At 43.5% G+C, this 26,378-nt stretch overlaps 3 protein-coding genes across 10 annotated transcripts in view; 1 reads left to right on the forward strand and 2 right to left on the reverse strand.

Annotated features, from left to right (window-relative positions):
* Nucleotides 1–9,939, reverse strand: part of LOC139389899 (RNA-binding protein Musashi homolog 1-like) — a 47,243-nt gene extending 37,304 nt beyond the window's left edge. For 6 of the 7 annotated variants that reach the window (XM_071136915.1, XM_071136919.1, XM_071136918.1 and 3 more), the window contains exons 1-4: nt 9,827–9,933; nt 9,418–9,458; nt 8,600–8,681; nt 7,271–7,355 (exon numbers count right to left, since the gene is read on the reverse strand). In XM_071136915.1, the coding sequence (XP_070993016.1) occupies nt 7,271–7,355; nt 8,600–8,681; nt 9,418–9,458; nt 9,827–9,885 (267 nt within the window). In that variant the 5' untranslated portion in view covers nt 9,886–9,933. Of the gene's footprint in view, nt 1–7,270; nt 7,356–8,599; nt 8,682–9,417; nt 9,459–9,826 lie in introns of all 7 variants that reach the window. The other variant, XM_071136920.1, reaches the window with a different exon arrangement.
* A 6,908-nt stretch (nt 9,940–16,847) lies between these two features.
* Nucleotides 16,848–24,165, forward strand: LOC139389435 (hepatocyte nuclear factor 1-alpha). Of its 2 annotated transcripts, none has more exons than XM_071136190.1 (10): nt 16,848–17,422; nt 18,432–18,631; nt 19,397–19,577; nt 19,717–19,919; nt 20,135–20,280; nt 20,756–20,897; nt 21,104–21,277; nt 21,443–21,558; nt 21,721–21,802; nt 23,613–24,165. In XM_071136190.1, the coding sequence occupies exons 1-10, from the start codon at nt 17,124–17,126 to the stop codon at nt 23,741–23,743; spliced, it is 1,674 nt and encodes a 557-aa protein (XP_070992291.1). In that variant the 5' UTR covers nt 16,848–17,123; the 3' UTR covers nt 23,744–24,165. The 2 variants fall into 2 exon arrangements, with proteins under 2 accessions (XP_070992291.1, XP_070992292.1); XM_071136191.1 differs by lacking the exon at nt 23,613–24,165 and adding an exon at nt 23,020–23,425 and having other exon boundaries at nt 16,853–17,422.
* On the reverse strand, nt 24,117–26,062 carry LOC139389436 (protein CUSTOS-like). Its single transcript, XM_071136192.1, has 6 exons — nt 25,912–26,062; nt 25,697–25,727; nt 25,479–25,577; nt 25,264–25,331; nt 25,046–25,136; nt 24,117–24,858 (listed from the first exon to the last, which is right to left on the reverse strand). Exons 1-6 carry the CDS (start codon nt 26,039–26,041, stop codon nt 24,474–24,476), a joined length of 804 nt encoding a protein of 267 aa, XP_070992293.1. The 5' UTR covers nt 26,042–26,062; the 3' UTR covers nt 24,117–24,473.
* Nucleotides 26,063–26,378: the final 316 nt, after the last annotated feature.

Here is a 26,378-nt window from a genome sequence, read left to right on the forward strand (position 1 = left end):
TGACTCTCTCCGTCTCTCCCGTAAAGCTCTCCACCCTATGACTCTCTCCGTCTCTCCCTTAAAGCTCTCCACCCTATGACTCTCTCCGTCTCTCCCGTAAAGCTCTCCACCCTATGACTCTCTCCGTCTCTCCCGTAAAGCCCTCCACCCTATGACTCTCTCCGTCTCTCCCGTAAAGCTCTCCACCCTATGACTCTCTCCGTCTCTCCCGTAAAGCTCTCCACCCTATGACTCTCTCTCTCTCCCATAAAGCTCTCCACCCTATGACTCTCTCTCTCTCTCCCATAAAGCTCTCCAACCTATGACTCTCTCTCTCTCTCCCATAAAGCTCTCCAACCTCTCTCTCTCTCTCCCATAAAGCTCTCCAACCTCTCTCTCTCTCTCCCATAAAGCTCTCCAACCTCTCACTCTCTCTCTCTCCCATAAAGCTCTCCAACCTCTCTCTCTCTCTCCCATAAAGCTCTCCAACCTCTCTCTCTCTCTCTCTCCCAAAAAGCTCTCCAACCTCTCTCTCTTGCTCCCTCCCATAAAGCTCTCCACCCTATCACACACCCTCGCTCTCTCCCATAAAGCTCTCCACCCTATGACTCTCGCTCTCTCCCATAAAGCTCTCCACCCTATGACTCTCGCTCTCTCCCATAAAGCTCTCCACCCTATGTCTCTCTCTCCCATAAAGCTCTCCACCCTATGACTCTCTCTCTCCCATAAAGCTCTCCACCCCATGACTCTCTCTCTCTCCCATACAGCTCTCCACCCTATTGACTCTCTCTCTCTCCCATAAAGCTCTCCACACTATGACTCTCTCTCTCTCCCATAAAGCTCTCCACCCTATGACTCTCTCTCTCTCCCATAAAGCTCTCCAACCTCTCTCTCTCTCTCCCATAAAGCTCTCCAACCTCTCTCTCTCTCTCCCATAAAGCTCTCCAACCTCTCTCTCTCTCTCCCATAAAGCTCTCCAACCTCTCTCTCTCTCTCTCCCATAAAGCTCTCCAACCTCTCTCTCTCTCTCCCATAAAGCTCTCCAACCTCTCTCTCTCTCTCCCAAAAAGCTCTCCAACCTCTCTCTCTTGCTCCCTCCCATAAAGCTCTCCAACCTATCACACACTCTCGCTCTCTCCCATAAAGCTCTCCACCCTATGACTCTCGCTCTCTCCCATAAAGCTCTCCACCCTATGACTCTCGCTCTCTCCCATAAAGCTCTCCACCCTATGACTCTCGCTCTCTCCCATAAAGCTCTCCACCCTATGACTCTCGCTCTCTCCCATAAAGCTCTCCACCCTATGACTCTCGCTCTCTCCCATAAAGCTCTCCACCCTATGACTCTCTCTCCCATAAAGCTCTGCGACCCTCTCTCCCATAAAGCTCTCCAACCTCTCTCCCATAAATCTCTCCAACCTCTCTCCCATAAAGCTCTCCAACCTCTCCCCCCATAAAGCTCTCCAACCTCTCTCCCCCATAAAGCTCTCCAACCTCTCTCTCCCATAAAGCTCTCCAACCTCTCTCCCCCATAAAGCTCTCCAACCTCTCTCCCCCATAAAGCTCTCCAACCTCTCTCCCCCATAAAGCTCTCCAACCTCTCTCCCCCATAAAGCTCTCCAACCTCTCTCCCCCATAAAGCTCTCCAACCTCTCTCTCCCATAAAGCTCTCCAACCTCTCTCTCCCATAAAGCTCTCCAACCTCTCTCTCCCATAAAGCTCTCCAACCTCTCTCTCCCATAAAGCTCTCCAACCTCTCTCTCCCATAAAGCTCTCCAACCTCTCTCTCCCATAAAGCTCTCCAACCTCTCTCTCCCATAAAGCTCTCCAACCTCTCTCTCCCATAAAGCTCTCCAACCTCTCTCTCTCTCTACCATAAAGCTCTCCAACCTCACTCACTCTCTCTCCGTCTCTCTCTCCCTGTCTCTGTCTCTCTCTCTCCCATAAAGCTCTCCAGCCTATCACACTCTCTCTCTCTCTCATAAAGCTCTCCAGCCTATCACACTCTCTCTCTCTCTCATAAAGCTCTCCAACCTATCACACTCTCTCTCTCTCTCTCTCTCTCTCCCATAAAGCTCTACAACCTCTCTCTCTCTCTCTCTCCCATAAAGCTCTCCACCCTTTCTCTCTCTCTCCCATAAAGCTCTCCACCCTATGACTCTCTCTCTCTCTCATAAACCTCTCCAACCTCTCTCTCTCTCTCATAAAGCCCTCCAACCTCTCTTTCTCTCCACCCTATGACTCTCTCCGTCTCTCCCGTAAAGCTCTCCACCCTATGACTCTCTCCGTCTCTCCCTTAAAGCTCTCCACCCTATGACTCTCTCCGTCTCTCCCGTAAAGCTCTCCACCCTATGACTCTCTCCGTCTCTCCCGTAAAGCCCTCCACCCTATGACTCTCTCCGTCTCTCCCGTAAAGCTCTCCACCCTATGACTCTCTCCGTCTCTCCCGTAAAGCTCTCCACCCTATGACTCTCTCTCTCTCCCATAAAGCTCTCCACCCTATGACTCTCTCTCTCTCTCCCATAAAGCTCTCCAACCTATGACTCTCTCTCTCTCTCCCATAAAGCTCTCCAACCTCTCTCTCTCTCTCCCATAAAGCTCTCCAACCTCTCTCTCTCTCTCCCATAAAGCTCTCCAACCTCTCACTCTCTCTCTCTCCCATAAAGCTCTCCAACCTCTCTCTCTCTCTCCCATAAAGCTCTCCAACCTCTCTCTCTCTCTCTCTCCCAAAAAGCTCTCCAACCTCTCTCTCTTGCTCCCTCCCATAAAGCTCTCCACCCTATCACACACCCTCGCTCTCTCCCATAAAGCTCTCCACCCTATGACTCTCGCTCTCTCCCATAAAGCTCTCCACCCTATGACTCTCGCTCTCTCCCATAAAGCTCTCCACCCTATGACTCTCGCTCTCTCCCATAAAGCTCTCCACCCTATGACTCTCGCTCTCTCCCATAAAGCTCTCCACCCTATGACTCTCGCTCTCTCCCATAAAGCTCTCCACCCTATGACTCTCTCTCCCATAAAGCTCTGCGACTCTCTCTCCCATAAAGCTCTCCGACCCTCTCTCCCATAAAGCTCTCCGACCCTCTCTCCCATAAAGCTCTCCAACCTCTCTCTCTCTCTCCCATAAAGCTCTCCAACCTCTCACTCTCTCTCTCTCCCATAAAGCTCTCCAACCTCTCTCTCTCTCTCTCTCCCAAAAAGCTCTCCAACCTCTCTCTCTTGCTCCCTCCCATAAAGCTCTCCAACCTATCACACACCCTCGCTCTCTCCCATAAAGCTCTCCACCCTATGACTCTCGCTCTCTCCCATAAAGCTCTCCACCCTATGACTCTCGCTCTCTCCCATAAAGCTCTCCACCCTATGACTCTCGCTCTCTCCCATAAAGCTCTCCACCCTATGACTCTCGCTCTCTCCCATAAAGCTCTCCACCCTATGACTCTCGCTCTCTCCCATAAAGCTCTCCACCCTATGACTCTCGCTCTCTCCCATAAAGCTCTCCACCCTATGACTCTCGCTCTCTCCCATAAAGCTCTCCACCCTATGACTCTCGCTCTCTCCCATAAAGCTCTGCGACTCTCTCTCCCATAAAGCTCTCCGACCCTCTCTCCCATAAAGCTCTCCGACCCTCTCTCCCATAAAGCTCTTCAACCTCTCTCCCATAAATCTCTCCAACCTCTCTCCCATAAAGCTCTCCAACCTCTCCCCCCATAAAGCTCTCCAACCTCTCCCCCCATAAAGCTCTCCAACCTCTCTCCCCCATAAAGCTCTCCAACCTCTCTCCCCCATAAAGCTCTCCAACCTCTCTCCCCCATAAAGCTCTCCAACCTCTCTCCCCCATAAAGCTCTCCAACCTCTCTCCCCCATAAAGCTCTCCAACCTCTCTCCCCCATAAAGCTCTCCAACCTCTCTCTCCCATAAAGCTCTCCAACCTCTCTCTCCCATAAAGCTCTCCAACCTCTCTCTCCCATAAAGCTCTCCAACCTCTCTCTCACATAAAGCTCTCCAACCTCTCTCTCTCTCTCCCATAAAGCTCTCCAACCTATCACACTCTCTCTCTCTCTCTCTCATAAAGCTCTCCAACCTATCACACTCTCTCTCTCTCTCCCTCTCTCTCTCCCATAAAGCTCTACACCCTCTCTCTCTCTCTCCCATAAAGCTCTCCACCCTATGACTCTCTCTCTCTCTCATAAACCTCTCCAACCTCTCTCTCATAAACCCCTCCAACCTCTCTCTCTCTCTCATAAAGCCCTCCAACCTCTCTTTCTCTCCACCCTATGACTCTCTCCGTCTCTCCCGTAAAGCTCTCCACCCTATGACTCTCTCCGTCTCTCCCGTAAAGCTCTCCACCCTATGACTCTCTCCGTCTCTCCCGTAAAGCTCTCCACCCTATGACTCTCTCCGTCTCTCCCGTAAAGCCCTCCACCCTATGACTCTCTCCGTCTCTCCCGTAAAGCTCTCCACCCTATGACTCTCTCCGTCTCTCCCGTAAAGCCCTACACCCTATGACTCTCTCCGTCTCTCCCGTAAAGCTCTCCACCCTATGACTCTCTCCGTCTCTCCCGTAAAGCTCTCCACCCTATGACTCTCTCCGTCTCTCCCGTAAAGCTCTCCACCCTATGACTCTCTCCGTCTCTCCCGTAAAGCTCTCCACCCTATGACTCTCTCCGTCTCTCCCGTAAAGCTCTCCACCCTATGACTTGCTTTATGGCTTTATTGGCATGGGAAACATATGTTAACATTGCCAAAGCAAGTGAAGTGGATAATAAACAAGGGTGAAAAACAAAATTAAGAGTAAACATTACACTCACAGAAGTTCCAAAAGAATAAAGACATTTCAAATGTCATAATATGTCTATATGAAGTGTTGTAACGAAGTGCAAATAGTTAAAGTACAAAGGGAAAAATAAATAAACAGAAATATGCGTTGTATTCACAATGGTGTTTGTTCTTCACTGGTTGACCTTTTCTTGTAGCAACAGGTCACACATCTGGCTGCTGTTATGGCACACTGTGGTATTTCACCCAGTATATATGGGAGTTTATCAAAATTAGGTTTGTTTTTGAATTCTTTGTGGATCTGTGTAATCTGAGGGAAATATGTGTCTCTAATATGGTCATACATTTGGCAGGGGGTTCGGAAGTGCAGCACAGTTTCCACCTAATTTTGTGGGCAGCATGCACATAGCCGTCTGCCTACGGTGGCCTTTCTCAATAGCAATGCTCACTGAGTCTGTACATAGTCAAAGCTTTCCTTAAGTTTGGGTCAGTCACAGTGGTCAGGTATTCTGCCACTGTGTACTCTCTGTTTAGGGCTAAATCACATTCTAGTTTGCAGTTTTTTTTTTGTTAATTCTTTCCAATGTGTCAAGTAATTATCTATTTGTTTTCTCATGATTTGGTTGGGTGTAATTGTGTTGCTGTCCTGGGGCGTGTTTGTGAACAAAGCCCCAGGACCAGCTTGCTTAAGGGACTCTTCTCCAGATTCATCCCTCTGTAGGCGATGGCGTTGTTATGGAAGGTTTGGGAATCGCTTCCTTTTAGGTGGTTGTAGAATTTAACGTTTTTTTTTCTCTGAATTTTGATAATTAGCGGGTATCCACCCAATTCTGCTCTGCATGCATTATTTGGTGTTTTGCACAGAGGATATTTTTGCAAAACTCTGCATGCAGTCTCAATTTGGTGTTTGTCATTTTGTGAATTCTTGGTTGATGAGCAGACCCCAGACCTCACAACCATAAAAGGGCAATGGGTTCTATAACTGATTCAAGATTTTTTTTGCCAGATCATAAATGGTATGTCGAATTTTATGTTCCTTTTGATTGCATAAAGGCCTTCATTGCCTTGTCTCTTAGCTCGTTCATAGTTCTCTGGAAGTTACCTGTGGCGCTGATGTTTAGGCCGAGGTCTGTATAGTTTGTGTGCTCTAGGGCAACGGTGTCTAGATGGAATTTGTATTTGTGGTCCTGGTGACTGGACCTTTTTTGCGCACCATTATTTTTGTCTTACTTGCGCTCTCTTTCCCATATAGCTCTCCATCCTAACTATGACTCTCCTTCCTTCCCTCCCTCCCTTGAGTGGTGTCCTCTTTAGTCTCATTTTCCTTGTGTATATCGGTAGATATGTTGAGATGGTGTACCTCTCCGAACACAAAAGGGAAGAAGGAGCCTCAGCACATTTCAATACACTGACCTACCCCCAACCATCACCCAGTAAGGGGGAACTCAGCCATCCCTATGACGACCAACAGGCAGCATTGTTCCCAAACCAGCCCACATTCATTAATAACAAAACCACACAACCCCCAGAGTTTTAAAAACGCAAGTTATACACACTCCCTCATGCATATGTACACATAGAAACAGGTTGTTCGAAACAATAGTGCATGTCTTTGATCTCGCTAACGGAGTTCTGAGATTTTCTTTTGTTTTCCTACAAGGGATCATAATGCCCCTCCATATGGTAGTGGTTGTTGTGACACTCCCTTCCTATTGAATAGCACCGAGATGACAATGTTGGGAATATCACTATCTTGTCCCAACTACATAAACACCTGTAGCTTACTAATTTCAGGGTGCAGAGGCACAAGTTAATGAATGGATGTGTTTAAAGAAGACAGTTATGGAGGTAATTTTCACCCTAGGAACAAATGACTTGCGAACTGAAGTATAAAACAGCATGCAGAACGTCTGACGATGAGTTTACACTTGCTATGAAGCAGAAACGGTGCAATTGAGCACAACCCTGTCTGGGTCCCCCAGTTTCCATGGCAATTGACACTGTGTAACACTTTCTTGACCGTTTCACTGTGGGGGGGGGGGGGGGGGGGTAAGGGAAAGAGAGAGCACATTCTGTAGCCCAGTCTATTCCTGAACTTTACTCCATGGCTCAACATGTAGTTTTTAGACCCCATTAAGTGTCATGTGTAAAGAACACTTGCAAATCATATTGGGAAGAGCAAAGTATTTTACTAATAGCATAGTTTAGTAGTCTAGATTAAATTAAAAGGCAGCTATGGCAACTCTTTAATAGTGCCATATAAAGGCAATAATATATCTACATTTACTTAATTTTGTATTTACATTTGACTTATTTCCCAGAGATAAAAATTGTAGAAAATGTCTAAAAGACTTAAAAATTGATAAAACTACTACAGCCATATGAAATATGGTTTTAGTTAGTTCTTGAGAACAAAAAACATGTTTTGGAGTAGGCTTTTGGGTAAAAAAAATAGAAGTGATAATATTAGAAAAGTATTCTAGTCTACAGAAATACTTGAAGTGGATTAATAACTCACTGTTTTTGAATCCAACTCATGCCTGGTTACTGCCAAAACTGAATCCACACCGGCCTGGTCAACAAACGTGACAAATCCAAAACCTCTGCAAATAAATATCAGCATATACAGTGCTTTCAGAAAGTATTCACACCCCTTGACTTTTTACACATTTTGTTGTGTTACAGCCTGAATTTAAAATGGAGTAAATTGAGATTGTCACTGGCCTAATACCCCATAATGTCAAAGTGCAGTTATGTTTTTAGAAATAATTAAACATGAAACACTGAAATGTCTTGATTAATAAGTATTCAACCCCTTTTTATGGCAATACAACACATTACTGAGAACCACTCTTCATATTTTCAAGTATAGTGGTGGCTGCATCATGTTATGGGTATACTTGTAATCGTTAAGGACTGGGAAGTTTTTAGGATAAAAAAGAAACGCAATGGAACTTAGCACAGGCAAAATCCTAGAGGAAAACCGTTTTTTATTTTTTATTTAACTAGGCAAGTCAGTTAAGAACAAATTCTTATTTACAATGACAGCCTACTCTGGCCAAACCCTCCCCTAACCAGGATGACGCTGAGTCAATTGTGCGCTGCCCTATGGGACTCCCAATCACAGCCGGTTGAGATAAAGCCTGGGATCAAACCTGGTTCAGTCTGCTTTCCCCCCCAGACACTGGAAGATGAATTCACCTTTCAGCAAGACAATAACCTGAAACACAAGGCCAAATCTAGACTGGAGTTGCTTACCAAGAAGACAGTGAATGTTCCTGAGTGGCCGAGTTACAGTTTTGACTTACATATGCTTGAAAATCTATGGCATGACCTGAAAATGGTTGTCTAGCAATGGTCAACAACCATTTTGACAGAGCTGAAATAATTTTGAAAAAGAATAATGGGCAAATATTATACAATCCAGGTGTGGAAAGCTCTTAGACACTCACCGCTGTAATCACTGACAAAGGTGAGTCTAACATTTGGGGTATGAATACCAAATGAGATATCTGTATTTTATTTTCAATAAATGTGCTTTTTTTTAAATTATTTTATTTTACAATTTTCACTTTGTCATTATGTGATATTGCGTAGATGGGTGAGACAAATCTATGTATTCCATTTTGAACTCAGCCTGTAACACAAAACGTGGAATAAGTCAAGCGGTATGAATACTTTCTGAAGGCACTGTAAAATAATTCAAACACAAAGAAAGTATGGACACATAATAATCATGTGAATTAATTAGGCCTGTGTAATCACGAGCAGTTGTAACTGGTGTGATGTGTCTTGAGCGGGCTTGGGCTTTTCTGATAGGGCGCTGCACCGCGCACACCCCCCTCACCTAGAGCGCTTGGTAACTGGATCCCGCATCACCATGCACTCCTTCACCTCGCCATACTTGCAAAAGTAGTCTTTCAATCCCTCTGAAAGAAAGAAGATCAACAAACTGAGAAACTATTTTTTTGTATGTCGGTTGCATAAAGCAGGTGGTGTGTGACGCTACAGCCTACTACGGTAGAATTGCAGCCAGCAGTGTTCAACTTTCTGATGGTCACAGTCTGCGATTCGGTTCAAACGTCAACAATGTTAATGTCCAGTATTGAGAACATAAAATAAGGAATATTTAAATTTGACCATGACAGCCTATACAGAATCGGATATATTTCGGTTATATCAACATGCATACCGCATAAAAGAAATGATGATACAATATCCAATGACAGAATCAAGACAAAACTCATCCCTCAAGGAATGCAACGATCTTTCTTCCTGCGATGTGCTCAATTATTGTCTTGAACAATAGCCTATTGCCAAAGATTTAGGGACAGTTGTAGTTTTGTCTCATTACTTTAGCATTGATTTACTTTCATCTTGGCATTCTGTATTATATCCCCCTGTATGCTAGGCTACTGATCTGTGTTGAATGAGGGACTTTGATTTTAGGAAAGGACCTCTGATTTAATTTATCTAGATGCCAAGCGAGTGTAGCACAACTCATTCATCACTTTTAGAAATCTTTAATCAAAACAAGAATTTAGGCTAATAGCTTCAGATGATTATTTCCTACTCTCACGGTGACTTTAAAAACACATGACTGAGAATCACATACGAGAATAAACGGCTGATTAAAGTTTGAGAAAGTTTGGAGAAAAAGCTCACCTTGTGTCGTCTGCCAGCTGAGACCGCCTATGAACATTTTGCTACAAGAAATAACACGTAAGTGAAAATGCACATTAAATAGGGCTACGTAATATGTAAGCTTTGATGTTTGGTAAACAAGGGCAGTTCAATCATTTAGAAATGTCGACCCGTTACAGCAATATTTAACTCGCTTAATATAAATTATAACACCGTTATTGAAGCCTAAGAATAACTTAGTTGTTCACAAAAATACTATGAATGGGCGGTCTCTCTTTGAAGATGAGAAGCCCCATGGACCAACAACACAAAAAGTGCGAGTACGCTCTCCGTCTCAGTAAAATAGGTAGTTTCTCTCAACTCCAGGGTTTGTCTCTGAGGTGTATCAAACTCAAGACTAGGTATAGCCGAATGAGGAAGGTAGGTTTACCAGGGGTCGTGAGGGGAGTCCGTGGAGGACAGGCTGCTCTGGCTCCCTTCCGTATCCATTTCGTGCCGGTGTGTTCAGACTGTACGCTATGGAAAAACCGACCGAGTGGAGAGATGGTGCGGGGGTTTGGCCAAGGTTTAAGAGAGGAACGGGCTGTTGCAGAGAGGAGGGACGAGTGCATTTGGCTCAAGGAGGTGGTCGACTCCTCCTCCTTGTGCTGTGCCCGCGTGTTCCTCTCATCCTAGCGGTACGCACATTTTACGCATGCTTATAAATACAAAAATGAGTTACAATTTGTAAAATAAACAAATAGAGATATCAATATGTATTTTAGTTTGGGTAAATGATAATACTGTATGAAATCATTAGAATGATCATTTTTGTTGGTGTGAGCTAAAGATATTTCGTACCGGTTCAAGGTTTTAAACGAGGCACATACATACACTTATATATTCAAAAGTATGTGGACACCCCTTCAAATGAGTGGATTCGGCTATTTCAACTACACCCGTTGCTGGCTGGTGTATAACATCGAGCATACAACCATGCAATCTCGATAGATAAACATTGGCAATAGTGACTTTCAACATGACACCATCATAGGATGCCACCTTTCCAACAAGTCAGTTTGTAAGATTTCTGCCCTGCTAGCGCTGCCCCGGTCAACTGTAAGTGCTGTTATTATGAAGTGGAAACGTCTAGGAGCAACAAAGGCTCAGCCACTGAGTGCTGAAGTGCGCAGCGAGTAAAACATTATTAAAATGGCCTGTCCTCGGTGGCAACACTCGCTACCGAGTTGCAAACTGCCTCTGGAAGCAACTTCAGCACAATAACTGTTCATCGGGAGCTTCATGAAATGGGTTTCCATAGCTGAGAAGCCGCACACAAGCTTAAGATCCCCATACGCAATGCCTAGCGTCGGCTGGAGTGGTGTAAAGCTCATCACCATTGGACACTTGAGCAGTGGAAAAGTGTTCTCTGGAGTGATGAATCACGCTTCACCATCTGGCAGTCCGACAGGACGACTCTGGGTTTGGCAGATCCCAGGAGAACACTACATGCCCAAATGCATAGTGCCAACTGTAAAGTTTGGTGGAGGAGGAATAATAGTCTGGGTCTGTTTTTCATTGTGTGGGCTATGCCCCTTAGTTCCAATGAAGGGAAATCTTAATGCTACAACATACAATGACATTCTAGATGATTAAGTGCCTCCAACTTTGTGGCAACAGTTTGGGGAAGGCCCTTTCCTGTTTCAGCATGACAATGCCCCCATGCACAAAGCGAGGTCCATACAGAAATGGTTTGTCGAGATCAGCGTGGAAGAACTTGACTGGCCTGCACAGAACCCTGACCTCAACCCCATCGAACATCAGTGACCGACCTCACTAATGCTCTTGTGGCTGAATGGAATCAAGTCCCCACAGCAATGTTCCAACATCTAGTGGAAAGCCTTCCCAGAAGAGTGGAGGCTATAGCAGCAAAGGGGAGGACCAACTCTATATTAATGCCCATGATTTTGGGATGATGTTCGACGAGTAGGTGTCCACATACCTTTGGTCATGTAGTGAAATAGAAGTAGACATGTAACGTGTGCTACTATGCCTGCTGCCAAGAAGCCTGGACCTTTCTGGCACAAGAGGAATAGAGCTTTCCCAGTTACTGCATAACCACTGGACTGTGGTGGTTGTTGCCAGTCAATCGCAACAATGGTGGCAGTGATGGGATATTTAAAGAGTTCCTTGTCTTTTTGTAAGTGGGATTCAATCTGTAAGCATTGGGTATAACTTGTGTGCCCAGTCCTCAATGTATGAAAATTTACTGGCCTCTTCCAAGAGAATTGTCTAGTGCACAGGAGGTAGTGCACTTTCCCTATAACCTTTGGGGTTGCTGGTTCAAACCCCAATGCGGGTGCTACCCTTCAATAGGTTTAATTGAGATTCTACAGGTACAGTGGGGCAAAAAAGTATTTAGTCAGCCACCAATTGTGCAAGTTCTCCCACTTAAAAAGATGAGAGAGGCCTGTAATTTTCATCATAGGCACACTTCAACTATGACAGACAAAATTAGAAAGGAAAATCCAGAAAATCACATTGTATGATTTTTAATGAATTTATTTGCAAATTATGGTGGAAAATAAGTATTTGGTTAATAACAAAAGTTTATCTCAATACTTTGTTATATACCCTTTGTTGGCAATGACAGAGGTCAAACGTTATCTGTAAGTCTTCACAAGGTTTTCACACACTGTTGCTGGTATTTTGGACCATTCCTCCATGCAGATCTCCTCTAGAGCAGTGATGTTTTGTGGCTGTTGCTGGGCAACACGGACTTTCAACTCCCTCCAACGATTTTCTATGGGGTTGAGATCTGGAGACTGGCTAGGCCACTCCAGGACCTTGAAATGCTTCTTAAGAAGCCAGTCCTTCGTTGCCCGGGCGGTGTGTTTGGGATCATTGTCATGCTGAAAGGCCCAGCCATGTTTCATCTTCAATGCCCTTGCTGATGGAAGGAGGTTTTCACTCAAAATCTCAAGATACATGGCCCCATTCATTCTTTCCTTTACATGGATCAGTCGTCCTGGTCCCTTTGCAGAAAAACAGCCCCAAAGCATGATGTTTCCACCCCCATGCTTCACAGTAGGTATGGTTCTCGTTGGAATCAACTCAGCATTCTTTGTCCTCCAAACACGACAAGTTGCATTTTTACCAAAAAGTTATATTTTGGTTTCATCTGACCATATGACATTCTCCCAATCTTCTTCTGGATCATCCAAATGCTCTCTAGCAAACTTCAGACGGGCCTGGACATATACTGGCTTAAGCAGGGGGACACGTCTGGCACTGCAGGATTTGAGTCCCTGCCGGCGTAGTGTGTTACTGATGGTAGGCTTTGTTACTTTTGTCCCAGCTCTCTGCAGGTCATTCACTAGGTCCCCCCGTGTGGTTCTGGGATTTTTGCTCACCGTTCTTGTGGTCATTTTGACCCCACGGGGTGAGATCTTGCGTGGAGCCCAAGATCGAGGGAGATTATTAGTGGTCTTGTATGTCTTCCATTTCCTAATAATTGCTTCCACAGTTGATTTCTTCAAACCAAGCTGCTTACCTATTGCAGATTCAGTCTTCCCAGCCTGGTGCAGGTCCACAATTTTGTTTCTGGTGTCCTTTGACAGCTCTTTGGTCTTGGCCAGAGTGGAGTTTGGAGTGTGACTGTTTGAGGTTGTGGACAGGTGTATTTTAGACTGATAACAAGTTCAAACAGGTGCCATTAATACAGGTAACGAGAGGAGGACAGAGGAGCCTCTTAAAGAAGAAGTTACAGGTCTGTGAGAGCCAGAAATCTTGCTAGTTTGTAGGTGACCAAATACTTGTTTTCCACCATAATTTGCAAATACATTCATTAAAAATCCTACAATGTGATTTTCTGGATTTTTTTTTCTCATTTTGTCTGTCATAGTTGAAGTGTACCTATGATGAAAGTTATACAGGCCTCTATCATCTTTTTAAGTGGGAGAACTTGCACAATTGGTGGCTGACTAAATACTTTTTTTGCCCCACTGTATAGCATTTAGTTACTTGTTATCTTATTGACAACTGCATTACTAAATATTGAACAATGAAGCTAGCCTTGAAAAATCTGCTCTCCACTTTCAATCAATCTCACAAAACATGCCATTGTACAGCTACAGTATAGGCCTTCATGAAAATGTGCAGTTTTTGGTCTACAAATAAAATGGATTGAGAAAATACAACTTTTGGGCTAGTTGATGTTCTTTGAAGGACAGATGTCATATCAGTGTCCACATTGTCTTAAACTGTGTGTCATTAGCCACATTCCACCCACAGTTATTAGAGTGAAGGAAAAACAGTATCTGTATAAAGAAAAATCACGACAGCTGTGATGGAAACAGGAAGTTTCGGTACAATTGTATCAATTATGACAGATAATTCTTTGCTCGACATAGTGGGATCTTTTTGTGTCTAAAATGAATTACGCTATACGAGAAACGGCGGTGGAAACGCCTTTATGCGCAAATATTAATATAATAACCATCTAATCGAAGTACATTTACGATGATATGGCGTGTGGTCCTCTTACTCAGACTTGGGAAACCATGCAGTTTATTAGGCTACAGATGAAATAAGTTATGATGAACTCCACAGAGTGATGCAAGTGCACGGTGATGAGCTTGATGCTGCTTTCCAATAAATATTGAGGGTAATATGACTGCCGTTCAAGAAAAAGAAAATATTCTCCATAATAATCTCATCAGGAAGACTAGTCTACCCGCACTATATCTGTTAGCTGTTGGCTAGAGCACATTTGTCAAGACCAGAGCAGACACATTTGCTATTTAACACAACAGTTTGTGATATTTTTTTATTTATATCTGTAGAGTTGAAAATGCAATGGAAACACATTGAACTTTAGATTTTTATTGGGTACATGAAAACTTAAGCAAAAAATTACATTGTGTCTGCACTGTCATCACGTTGTGATTTCCTTTATCTGCAACAAGTCTGTTTAATGGAAATACACCACTGCTGGGTAAATGTGGAGATTTTCTTTATGCAGAGTTTAGAATAGTCGCATGTAAATGTGTTACTAATTGGATGGAAACCTAGCTAGTCTCCAGGCATTGGTTCGCCTACACCTGAACAGTCCTGACACTAGCATCAGTAATCCAGTCGCTCACTCTAGCACAATCCACCCCCATACTCTAACCCGCTGACAATGAGGTGATTTTGGGTAGTGCACTTGCTCATTCACTACTGGGTCTTCAGTATTTCATTATTGCCAAAACCAGCCCCAGTTAATCTCCTCTCCAACACATCATGTGACTTGTTAACCGATTGGAGGCCGATCACAATGTTACCTCAAAGAAACAGCCACTCAAATAATTCAAGCAATGGTAATGCATTAGCACCAATGCCTAGGGTGATAAAGGTAAACAATGTTGTTGATTCACATGCCTCCGAATGCCTGAGATGGAACTTTGGAAAGTCTTTCAAATCTGTATTAACACTTCAAATAGACTAACCGTAACTACTGTTTTGTCCTAGAAGCCTCTGGTTCTTCCGACTCCCCTTTACACACTCAGCTCATTCCATTAAGGGGTGCACTCTCAAAGTAAGCCGCTAAACTAACACCAGATGACAATAAGAATGAGAGACTGAACAAACACGCATTCGCACTGCCTACTCAAGAATATGTGAAAGCTATGTCTATTGACTACTTATTTTTGTTCTGTTTATGGTAAGCTCCGTTTGTGTGTGAAGTGTCCATTAAGTTTATACTGGGTGAGCTGTTGGACATTGTTGGAGGCACACAGTCTCTCCTCCCTGCAGAGGAAACTACACAAATGTGGACAGTGCTTATTCGGGCAGGAACTAAGGGGTGTGTTAAATTTCTGCATGCATGATCAATGGGGTTGAATAGTATGGGGGGGGTCTTGGGTGGCATGGACACAAGGCTGAAAGAGGAGGGGGCAGAAACAGGGAGGTTTGCTGAATAATGAGACTGAGGACAGCAGGGAAAATAGCAGTTCTGTTAGTGAGCTACTTTTCCAGTAAACAAAGTGTGGTTCTTTATTTCTAGATCAGAAGATACTGTAGGCTACTTACTAACACATGCAAACACACTTTTTCCTTTGATAATAAAATTACAACTTTATATTTACTTTCTCACACCAAATGCCTGCTAGAATGTGTGATATAATGAACTGTATGGGATTTAAATGCAGTACAGGCCACACTACCCTGCCTCCCTCACTGGGCTGTCCTCTGAACAGTGCAAATTCAGGCACAATTGGACTTAATTACAGGGCAGTAGTGTTTCAGAGAGATAGAGGGAGCCCTGTTCCCCCCTTTCATATACTGCACAATGCCATCTTCCCTAGTGTAGGGTGGGGTGAGGAAAGAGGCTGAACAGGAGGAAGCACAGGTAAAGAGAGAGAGAGCGTTATTGGAGATGAATCCACACTGCGAAAGCAATACCTATACAGCATAGCTACAATGCCACCTGTAGGGGTTCTTAAGTATTACTGATTCAGATGTACGCTTGAAGTTAGACAAAGTCATCGAGGATAATGCAGAACAGACGTGTGATAGTAACGACCTGTGAGTCTGAAATATATGAAATCTTTAGCGAAAGCTTTGATGTGACATCTAGGTCTGATGTAATCACAGGAGGTAAAGCACTTTCAATGAGACAGAGGAAGGAATGAATGAGAAAAGGGTTGGACAAAGGGGGGGGAGGATGCTTTTGTTTGGGTTTTATGGCCAGATTGTCTCCTGCTCTGGGAAAGTGAAAACCCAACCTTAGTTTAAGTTACCTGGGGGAGAAAAAGACCCAGGAAGAGGGTCAGAGGAAAGGTTAGGTGACTGTCAAGGGACAGCAGACATATTCAAGCGAGCAGAGAGAAACAGAACCCAAAGTCTGTGAACACTAGCAGGTGTTCTCAGGAATCTAAAAGCTACCTCTATCATACCTCGTCTTTCTAGAATGATGCAGTAGTGCCCTCTAGTGCTGTGCAGGACAACAGTTACTTTTAATTTCTCTGTCCAATGCATTCCAAACCCCTCAAAAACACACCTATCAGGTTTTCATGATAAATGTTAAACCACAACATCCATTCCATTTGGCCTTTACATTACAATTGATTTGAAATAGAGTAGTATAGTTATACTAGCCATAAATTACACCAAGGCAGTCTAAAATATGCATTTTGCTGTTATCCTTTTTGGATCCTAAAATGAATGCCTATAAGTGTCATGGAGAATTGTCGGTTTAGAATATATTGGAAAATAAATATGCTAGGTTTTAATGTGCGTATTAAGATGCAGTTTGCTTATTTTTGTAACCTCTCACATATGTATTGCATTTGTGTGTTATACAGGAGGCTGTATGAATGTGCAGTTTATTTTCATTAATAGTTTGACTGCACTTTGCTCACTGTTAGGGATGGACGGAGATGAGGACAAAGTTCACAGAAAGCGCATGGGGAGGAGGGGGAGGGAAAAAAAGACCTTTTAAAGCATAACAGCAGGTGGAGGGCTAAAACGAGACAGCTCAGCTCAGAACGGAACGAGACCAGGAGAAAAATCAAACGGGGGAAAATGAAAGCAAACTTTCTCTATTCCTAAACTGAAGGACAGAAATGCAATGATTCCAGAAGCCAATTGCTCTGTTTTTGTGTAAGCGCATGACTGCAGTGTGTCTGTGTGAGTGTGTGTTTGTGACCTGTGGCCTGCGTAGTCTGTGTGCTGTGTTAGTGAGGTAAAGATTAGGCAACAGCGTAATGGAGGGAGAGGAGAGGAAAGGAGAAGCAGGGCCCGGCCCTGGGCGTCTGTCTGCTCTCCAGGAGCAGCTGATCTGGGCTCTGCTGGGCTCTGGACTGTCCCGGGAGGTCCTGGTCCATGCCCTGGGAGAACTGGAGCGAGAGAGGGTCACCCCTGGAGCAGAGAAGGGGGACAGGGGGGATGGCGAGAGTTCGGAGGAGGGAGAAATGGATTTTCCACCCCCCATATTCCAGGAGCTGGAGGCCCTAGCCCCAGAGGAGGCAGCCAGGCAGAGGGCTCTGGTCGACCAACTGCTTCAGTAAGTAGCTCCCAAATGTCTGCCATCCACCCTATCCTCCCCTTAACAACATATACAGTACATCAATCTCTTCCTTTTATAAAACCTCAAATATGAATACACAAACCCATACAACAACAACATAGCCATACCCCTTTGCTGTGCTATTATTCTCTCACTTTAAAAAAATAATGTCCAACTCATTTGCAAAAAAAATCATCTTTAAAACAAATACGTGTTAGGGTGGTTACTTGATTCTGTTCTCCATTCTTTTTCTTCTCTGCTTTCTTTTCCTGTCGTTTTCTGACCAAGTAAAGGTTCCAGAGAGGACAAACAATTGACGGTTTTACCTGGCAGCATCCTTTCTACTCCCTTTCTTCGTCTTTCTCAAATTTAGTCCCCCTCTCCCCCTTCCTCCCTCGTTCTCCTGCTCCCTCTGAGATCTCTCTTGGCCTCTGAGGTGAATTTAAAGGAGGGTTCCTCCTTTCCTGGTTACTAATTACCCACCCCATCAGGTTTCTCTGTCCATTTAATGAATGAACTACATGCAATGGTTAAGATGAACAGAAATGTGCTATGTTTGTCTGTGTGTTAGAACAGCTTGAGTCAATATTTACTACTATTTGGAAAAGCCCATTTCATTTCACCACATTTCAAACTACAACATATATCTCAAGATTATGGTTTAATTGGTCATTGTATTTAGCTAAAAGTGGGCCATTTTACAACACCTAGCAATGAAAACACAACTTGACCAACCATGCCTTAGTATAAAATGCATCGAACATAGATAAAGCTTTTGTATGTTAATATACATAATACAAATGTTATGTACTATTGCTAGCCGTCAAGGTTTGTGTTGCAGCAAGTAGGCTATCCATATCTTTATGGGTTTTAATTCCAGTGGCCAGAGAGAGCTGGACTTTGCCCTGCTGTGCTTCCCCTTATCTCTTATTGTCAACATCCCTCTCTCCCTCCCCCTCTTTATGCATATGTGTTTTGTCTGTGTGTGTGTGTCTGTGTGTGATAGGGAGGATCCATGGCGCGTGGCAAAACTAGTGAAGAGCTACATGCAGCAGCATAACCTCCCCCAGAGAGAGGTGGTCGAGTCCACAGGCCTCAACCAGTCCCATCTCTCCCAGCACCTCAACAAAGGCACGCCCATGAAGAACCAGAAACGGGCTGCTTTGTACAGCTGGTACGTCAGGAAGCAGGGCGAGATTAGCCAGCGTGAGTATTTGACTAGCTGATGAGCTGACCCTGCCTTTACTGCACTACAGTATGACATTACAGTCTGGACTCTGAAGTGTAACATTTATAATAGGTCAAATCATGACTACCTCATTCATTAATATTCACAATACATTGCCATAAATCTATACGGTTTTGGGGATTGGGAGCTCTTACACAAGACTGAATCTCAGGATGCGAAGAACAATTATGTCAACGGATCTTTCTTACTCTTCTTTCTCATTCTATGTCCTTCCTTATATCCACTTCCTGGAAAAGTTTCAAATAGCTTTGACATTTGCAAACTTTCCATTTCAATCATGTAAGGAAAGTTTGGTCTCCTGCAGTGTTTTCCCAATGATAGCGAAATCACAATCCCCTGTACCCCAATCCTTAGACTGGTAAATCCATCATGATACAGTATTCAATATGTCTATCAACTGTAAACAACTATGGAGGCCCACTGGTCACTGTGAGTCAAATATAGACATGTAAGGTAACATGATACTGTCCACTTTCACATTCCATGTGTAGAGAGACACACAATCTGCATGTCCTATACTCACACGCACACGTTGCATTGCAAATGATCTCAAACGCTAATATAAAAACAGATTCCTGTGAATTAGCCCTATTGTTTTAAAGATAAAACAATACTGTCTGAATAATTAACAATACTGATATAACAATATGGATACTATATCAATACAATTGACATTTATCACAAAAGTCTACAAATATGCTTTCACTGACCACCCCATGCAGAGTTTACTAATGCCAGGCATGCCCTTGGGTCTGGAGAGGAGCAGGGAGAGGATGTGAGGAAGGGACGTAGGAACAGGTTCAAATGGGGACCCGCCTCCCAGCAAATCCTCTTCCACGCCTATGAACGACAGAGGAACCCAAGCAAAGAGGAGAGAGAGGGATTAGTGGAGGAGTGTAACAGGTGAGAGAGAGGAGAGAGGTCAGCTAAAACAGGAAATGTTCCCAGTTCCAGTGCAATGGAGGAACTTCCCCTGTCATTTTAGAGTGTCCCCCTTTAAAGATGTTTCTCTTGCTCTGGGCCCTCTCTGGCTCTCCCTCAGGGCTGAGTGTCTTCAGAGGGGTGTGTCTCCGTCCCAGCTGGCTGGCCTGGGCTCTAACCTGGTGACAGAGGTACGAGTGTACAACTGGTTCGCTAACCGCCGCAAGGAGGAGGCCTTCCGCCATAAACTGGCTCTTGATATGCCTTACAACAGCCAATCAGCAAGCTCCACCAACCACACACTCTCACACAGCCCTGAGCAAGGTAACACTCACCCTCACCAAAGTGAATCAAAATATAATTTAATTTAATCCACAAAGAGCATAATTCATCATTAGTGTTGTCATCAGATGTTGCTTATGTACTATTTTCAGTGCCCTTATACAGAGGAACAGATCCAAGACTGACAGGGTGCAGCATTCCCTCCTCCCAGGAAACACCTGATCCTAACTCAACCTAACAGGCTTCCTCTCTTCCAGGCATGAAGTATAGCCAGCAAATCACATGTGACAATCTGGGGTCATCGAGGGGTCACAATGGAGACAGAGGCTTGGGGGGCCGCCTGGCCAGCCCCATTCAACTGGAGCCCAGCCACACACTCCTGGAAACACACCATCACAAACCAGTGAGATCACCTACCATATTATCATTCACCATATCTCACCTCGACACACATTGTTATAATCCCCATTACACCATCACAAACCAGTGAGATAGGAGCAAACAACCTCTCATTGTCACTCATTGTCAACCAGAGATCAGCAACTATGATCACATAATCCCAATCATCACATTACATTGATTAGTAACTGCAAAACACATCAGTGTGATCACAAACCATAATAAGCTAATTATTTCACAAACCATATTACATCATAATAAGCAAATTACATCACAAACCATATTACATCGTTATATAAGACCATGAGGTCGCTAACCATATATCATCATGTAATGCAGTGAAATCCCAAGCCATATCACATTAAACTAGTGAGATCATAGATTACTTCACGTCATCATAAACCTTTGGGTATACAAAGCATCTCAATCCTCACAAGAATCCATGGCTGTGGTTCTGCCACCAACTTTCCCCATCTCAGGTATCAGGTGGTGGCCCCTTGCCCCCAGTCAGCACCCTGACATCACTGCACAGTCTGTCTGCCTCGCCTGCTCCCCACCATGGACTCATCATGACCTCCCTGCCCAGCGTCATGAGTCTGGGAGAGTCTTCTCTCCTCATAGGTAACCGATTCTACACACAGTCACCTTCACTCAAACAACTCTAAGTCAGAGCATAGTTATTTTTAAAACGGTCATTTCAAAACATATCCACTGTATTGTATCTTATCCTTTTCCAGTGATGATCAGAAAGTTGTCAGATATAAAAACCAACTGACATTAACAAAGTAGCCTAGCTTAATCCGTTTTCCTGGCCTGTTGCTCAACAGGTCAAACCGTACCTGTCATCAACAACGTGGGAGGCGGGTTCACCACCCTTCAGCCAATCTCTTTCCAGCAGCAGCTTCATTCCACTTCCCAGCAGCAACTCACACAGCAGTTCCAGAGTCACATGGGCCACCACAGTCCTTTCATGGCAACCATGACACAGCTTCCATGTCACAGTAAGGCCACAGTGGCAGCATGTTACTCCTTCATTTGCCCTTTGACAGAAATATAATATGTGAAACAAGGAATGAATGAGAGCAACCTAATAGAACTAGAACTGCTAGAACTAAGGAGGGTTTCATAAAGTACCCATGCACCTGCTCTCAATTTCTCCATTGCAGTGTACAGCAAGTCTGATATGTCCCACTACCCTCCGTCCAGCCTACTGTCCCAAGCAATGGTCATCACTGACAGCAGCAGCCTTGGAACACTGACCAGTCTAACCACAGTCAGACAGGTACTGTGATTCCAAACATTCACCTAAAATGAAAGTGATGCCATTAATAATCAGTTGCATAAGTCTGAGTATACAGGTACAGAAAAGTCTAGACTCACTAGCTAATGATCAGTAGTAGTATTAATGTGGGTTGAATCTGCTAATGACTTTTGCATTGGTTAGATTCTGACCACAGACCCTGAGGAGCAGACAGACCAACCCATCCAGGACTCCCTACACCTGCAGTCCCCTTCACCTGTGCCAGGTAAGATAAATCATGTTACTCCAAGTGTAGACTATTTCCCAAAAGATGCAGTTTCTTACACTACACTAAAGGGGAGACTGAAGACATCTAAAAAAGCTACTAAGTGTGTAACACATACAGTACCAGTCAAAAGTTGACACACCTACTCATTCCAGGGTTTTTCTTTATTTTTTTTTACTATTTTCTACATTGTAGAATAATAGTGAAGTCCTCAAAACGTTAAATAGTATATATGCAATCATGTAGTAACCAAAAAAAGTGTTAAACAAAACATTTATTTTCTATTTGAGATTCTTCAAAGTAGCCACCCTTTGCCTTGATGACAGCTTTGCACACGCTTGGCATTCTCTCAACCAGCTTCATGAGGTAGTCACCAGGAATGCATTTCAATTAAACAGGTGTGCCTTGTTAAAAGTTAATTTGTGGAATTTCTTACCTCCTCAATGCGTTTGAGTCAATCAGTTGTGTTGTGACAAGGTAGGGGTGGTATATATAAGAAAGCCCTATTTAGTAAAATACCAAGTCCATATTATGGCAAGAACAGCTCAAATAAGCAAAGAGAAACAACAGACCATCATTATTTTAAGACATGAAGGTCAGTCAACCCAGAAAATGTCAAGTTTCTTCAAGTGCAGTCGCAAAAACCATCAAACACTATGATGAAACTGGCTCTCATGAGGACCACCACTGGAAAGGAAGACCCAGAGTTACCTCTGCTGCAGAGGATAAGTTCATTAAAAAGTTACCAGCCTCAGAAATTGCAGCCCAAATAAATTCTTCAGAGTTCAAGTAACAGACACATCTCAACATCAACTGTTCAGAGTTGACTCTGTGAAGCAGGCCTTCTTGGTCGAATTCCTGCAAAGAAACCACTACTAAAGGACACCAATAATAAGAAGAGACTTGCTTGGGCCATTAGACCAGTGGAAATCTGTCTGTTGGTCTGATGAGGACAAATTTGAGACTTATTGGTTCTAACCGCCGTCTTTGTGAGACGCAGAGTAGGTTAACGGACGATCTCCGCATGTGTGGTTCCCACCGTGAAGCATGGAGGTGGTGGTGTGATGGCGTGGGGTTGCTTTTCTGGTGACAATGTCAGTGATTTAGTATTTAGAATTCAAAGCACACTTAACCAGCATGGCTAACACAGCATTCTGCAGTGATACGCCATCCCATCTGGTTTGCGCTTAGTGGGACTATCATTTGTTTTTCAACAGGACAATGACCCAAAACACACCTCCAGGCTGTGTAAGGGCTATTTTACCAAGAAGGAGGAGTGCTGCATCAGATGACCTGGCCTCCACAATCACCCGACCTCAACGCCATTGAGATGATTTGAACGGCAGAGTGAAGGAAAAGCAGCCAACAAGTGATCAGCATATGTGGGAACTCCTTCAAGACTTTTGGAAAAGCATTCCAGGTGACTACCTCGTGAAGCTGGTTGAGAGAATGCAAAGCTGTCAAGGCAAAGGGTGGATACTTTGAAGAATCTAAAATCTATTTTGATTTGTTTAACACTTCTTGGTTACTACATGATTCCATGTGTTATTTCATAGTTTTGATGTCTTCAATATTATTCTATAATGTAGAAAATAATACAAATAAAGAAAACATCTTCAATGAGTAGGTGTGTCTAACCTTATAACTGGTACTGTACTTCAAAGTAATCTTAATACAGCTAGATAGTAGTAAATATAACCCATGGTATTCTCTAGTTGCCAGTCAAAATAGGGCACTTTAAATGCAGGGTTGTAATTGGAATGACAGTAGAGAAACTGTAAATTAATAACTTATTGTCTGTCTTTCTTAGTTTCCTCTGGGAATTTACAGCTGTATCCTCCATCTCAGTCTAGTGAAACTCATCCACCTCACCGCCTCTCCTCTCCGCCAGCAGACATCAACTCCTACATTCCTGCACAGATGGTCTCTACCGCACAGTAGCAACAGAATATAACCACGGTGTAATGTGAAGGGGTGGGAGTAGAGGGTGGGTGAAACAAAATAGTTTTTACAGTAAGTAGAGAACTGTAATAGAGATGTAATGCAAATTCTCCAAAGCTACTTCTGCAGTAAAATTTTCCAGAGAAACTAGAAACTAGAAACATTCTGCTAGATACATAAATCCAGGACAGACTCACTGCCAGTTATCAGTCTCGTCACTTGAATTAGCAGCCTTACTATTACAAAGAACATTGTACTCAGTGTCAGTCTACTGATCTGAGGTCAGAGATAAACCATTAGAAAACAACCACATCTAAATCCATGCAGACAGAGAACGCTGAGCGATTGATCCCCGTTTTACAATAAACATGTATATTATCAATAGAAAAGTGTTTTAATAAAAATGCTCTCAGAATTCTTGACATCAGTGTAAACTGCTTTCTTTACAAAACAAGGCAACACTGATTGTGTTTTGGGCAGAGAAAAAATGTCATAAAATATCTGGTGAGACTTACAGTATTCCACATTTCTGAAAGAACATATTCCATTCCAGAAAATAACAAACTACAAAGTAGTACAACATTGCAGTGATTATTTAAAGAAAATAACAGTGTATGACCTGACCATGTTATAATGAATGCTAAGAACCCCAAGCTACAACAGGTTAACAGTTCTTACAAGCATGGAACTGCCAATATCTCAAATCACAACAAGTGAGTCCAGAAGTCTCTCAGTGCTTTTCTACTTCCTCTTCCACCCTTTCATCTGTGCCTTTTTGTTTCTTTTTCTTCTTCTTGACCTTCAGCGGTAGACTATCCTCCGTGGGGCTCTTTTGGCCCTCCTCCATTTTAGCATAAGATGAGGCTTCTCCACAGTTCTCAACCTCGCGAGGAGCTGTCATTTTCTTATTTTTCTCTGGGACAGGGCTGTTATTACTGTCCTCTCCTTCCTGAACCTTGTATTTCTTCTTCTTCTTCTTCTTCTTCTTCAATTTATCTGAGCTGAGGGACTCTGGCAGGGAAGGTGTAACTGCGCTGGGGAGAGCAGATGATAGGAGGTCTGTAACTGACACGGCCGCCTCTCTCAGTCTCATCTCCAGCTCACTGTCACTGTCACTAGGAGAAAATTGCAGAAACAAACTTACGGTTTATTACAGTAGTATTACAATATGAGATACAGGAATACTTCAATCATGCAATGCTACTGTAAGGATTCCTTCCCAAAGTAGTCATGAAGGTGACATCAAACCACCTCACACATCCCCAAGGTTAAAAGGTCAGGCCTACATAGAACAAGCATCACCTTGAGCTGGGGACGGGCCGACGCCTTACAGGAGGAGGAGGGGGATCAATGGTAAACTCTCCTGGGACAGATGTGGTGAACAGCCGGAAACCTTAAAAAAATTCAAGAAAAAAGATCAAGACCACACACAGCATTTATATCGCATCATATTTGACATCACACAGTTCTTAACTACTGCATTAGTTTCAATGTAAAACCATTTCTGGATAAACCCTCACCTTCATCTTCATATTTGGTTGACTGTGTGCAGGGTTTTGTTGTTTCTGCAGATGTCACTGAAATGCAACTGAATATCAAATTGCATAGTTAGATTAAAGTTGGCGACTGAAAAGTTGATAGGTGGAGGTAACACGAGGCAAAGGTTAAAGGTAGCTATAATAGTAAAACTGATGTTTCATTAACATTTTCCCATGACAAAGAAGAAATACTGTACCTGTCAAGTATAGCACCTAATTTCTTTGCAACGTGCGCACGGAACTCCGGAGTCGTCTGAAGCTCGTTCCCATCATGTTCATGTTTAGATACAGCCACACTGTTGACCATAGCATTACATAAAACACGATAGGTTTGGCTTCGCCAGAACACTATGCATGATGGTGAATCATAATACAGAGGGGATAGCGTGCCATTCAGAGAAAAATAACAACTTACCGACGGGATAACTTCCCATTGCTTTCCCCATCTAAAACAACAGTCGTTACATTACTGTTAAGACTTTGCTGCTGTTTTGGGGTAAGAGTTTTAGTGCGTGAAATCTTTAGCCATCGAGCAAATCTATCTCCCACCCCACATTTGTTGTTGACTAGCATTAGCTAGCTAAGTTACATCCTGTAGCTAAAGCAACATGTTATTTAGGCTGAATTTACCTGCCGTGTTGGTATTGTGTGTACCATTGATTCCATATGTGCCAAAACTCCAAGCTGCTTCCTTAAACTTTTCCAGATCTTCATCTTCACTGCTTGAGTCTTCAACCATCGTTCCAACGGGGGCTGACATGTTGGATCAAGTACATTTGCGGCTACATAGCAATGCAATATGGGTAATGAAGTCTTTCGGGGGATAAATGTACGCCACAGTTAGTGTAGTGGGAGTTTGAGTGAACTTAAGCCAAAATGTATACAGAACATCTGTTAAATTTTTTATTCCCCCCTCTCCTGGCAGTATATCATCTTGCAGAAACAGAAACATTTAACGAAACATAAAAGGCAATGTTAGGAGGGCTTCTAGTTCTACTTCACCAAGTCTATGGTCCCTGAGTCTATGGTCCCTGAAATGTTTCATTCAAAAGACAGTAATCTTTGTAGTAATGTTGAATAAAAATATCACTGTGAAA

This window comes from Oncorhynchus clarkii, chromosome 30, assembly GCF_045791955.1.
Source record: "Oncorhynchus clarkii lewisi isolate Uvic-CL-2024 chromosome 30, UVic_Ocla_1.0, whole genome shotgun sequence".
In the NCBI taxonomy this organism is placed as follows: Eukaryota; Metazoa; Chordata; class Actinopteri; order Salmoniformes; family Salmonidae; genus Oncorhynchus; species Oncorhynchus clarkii.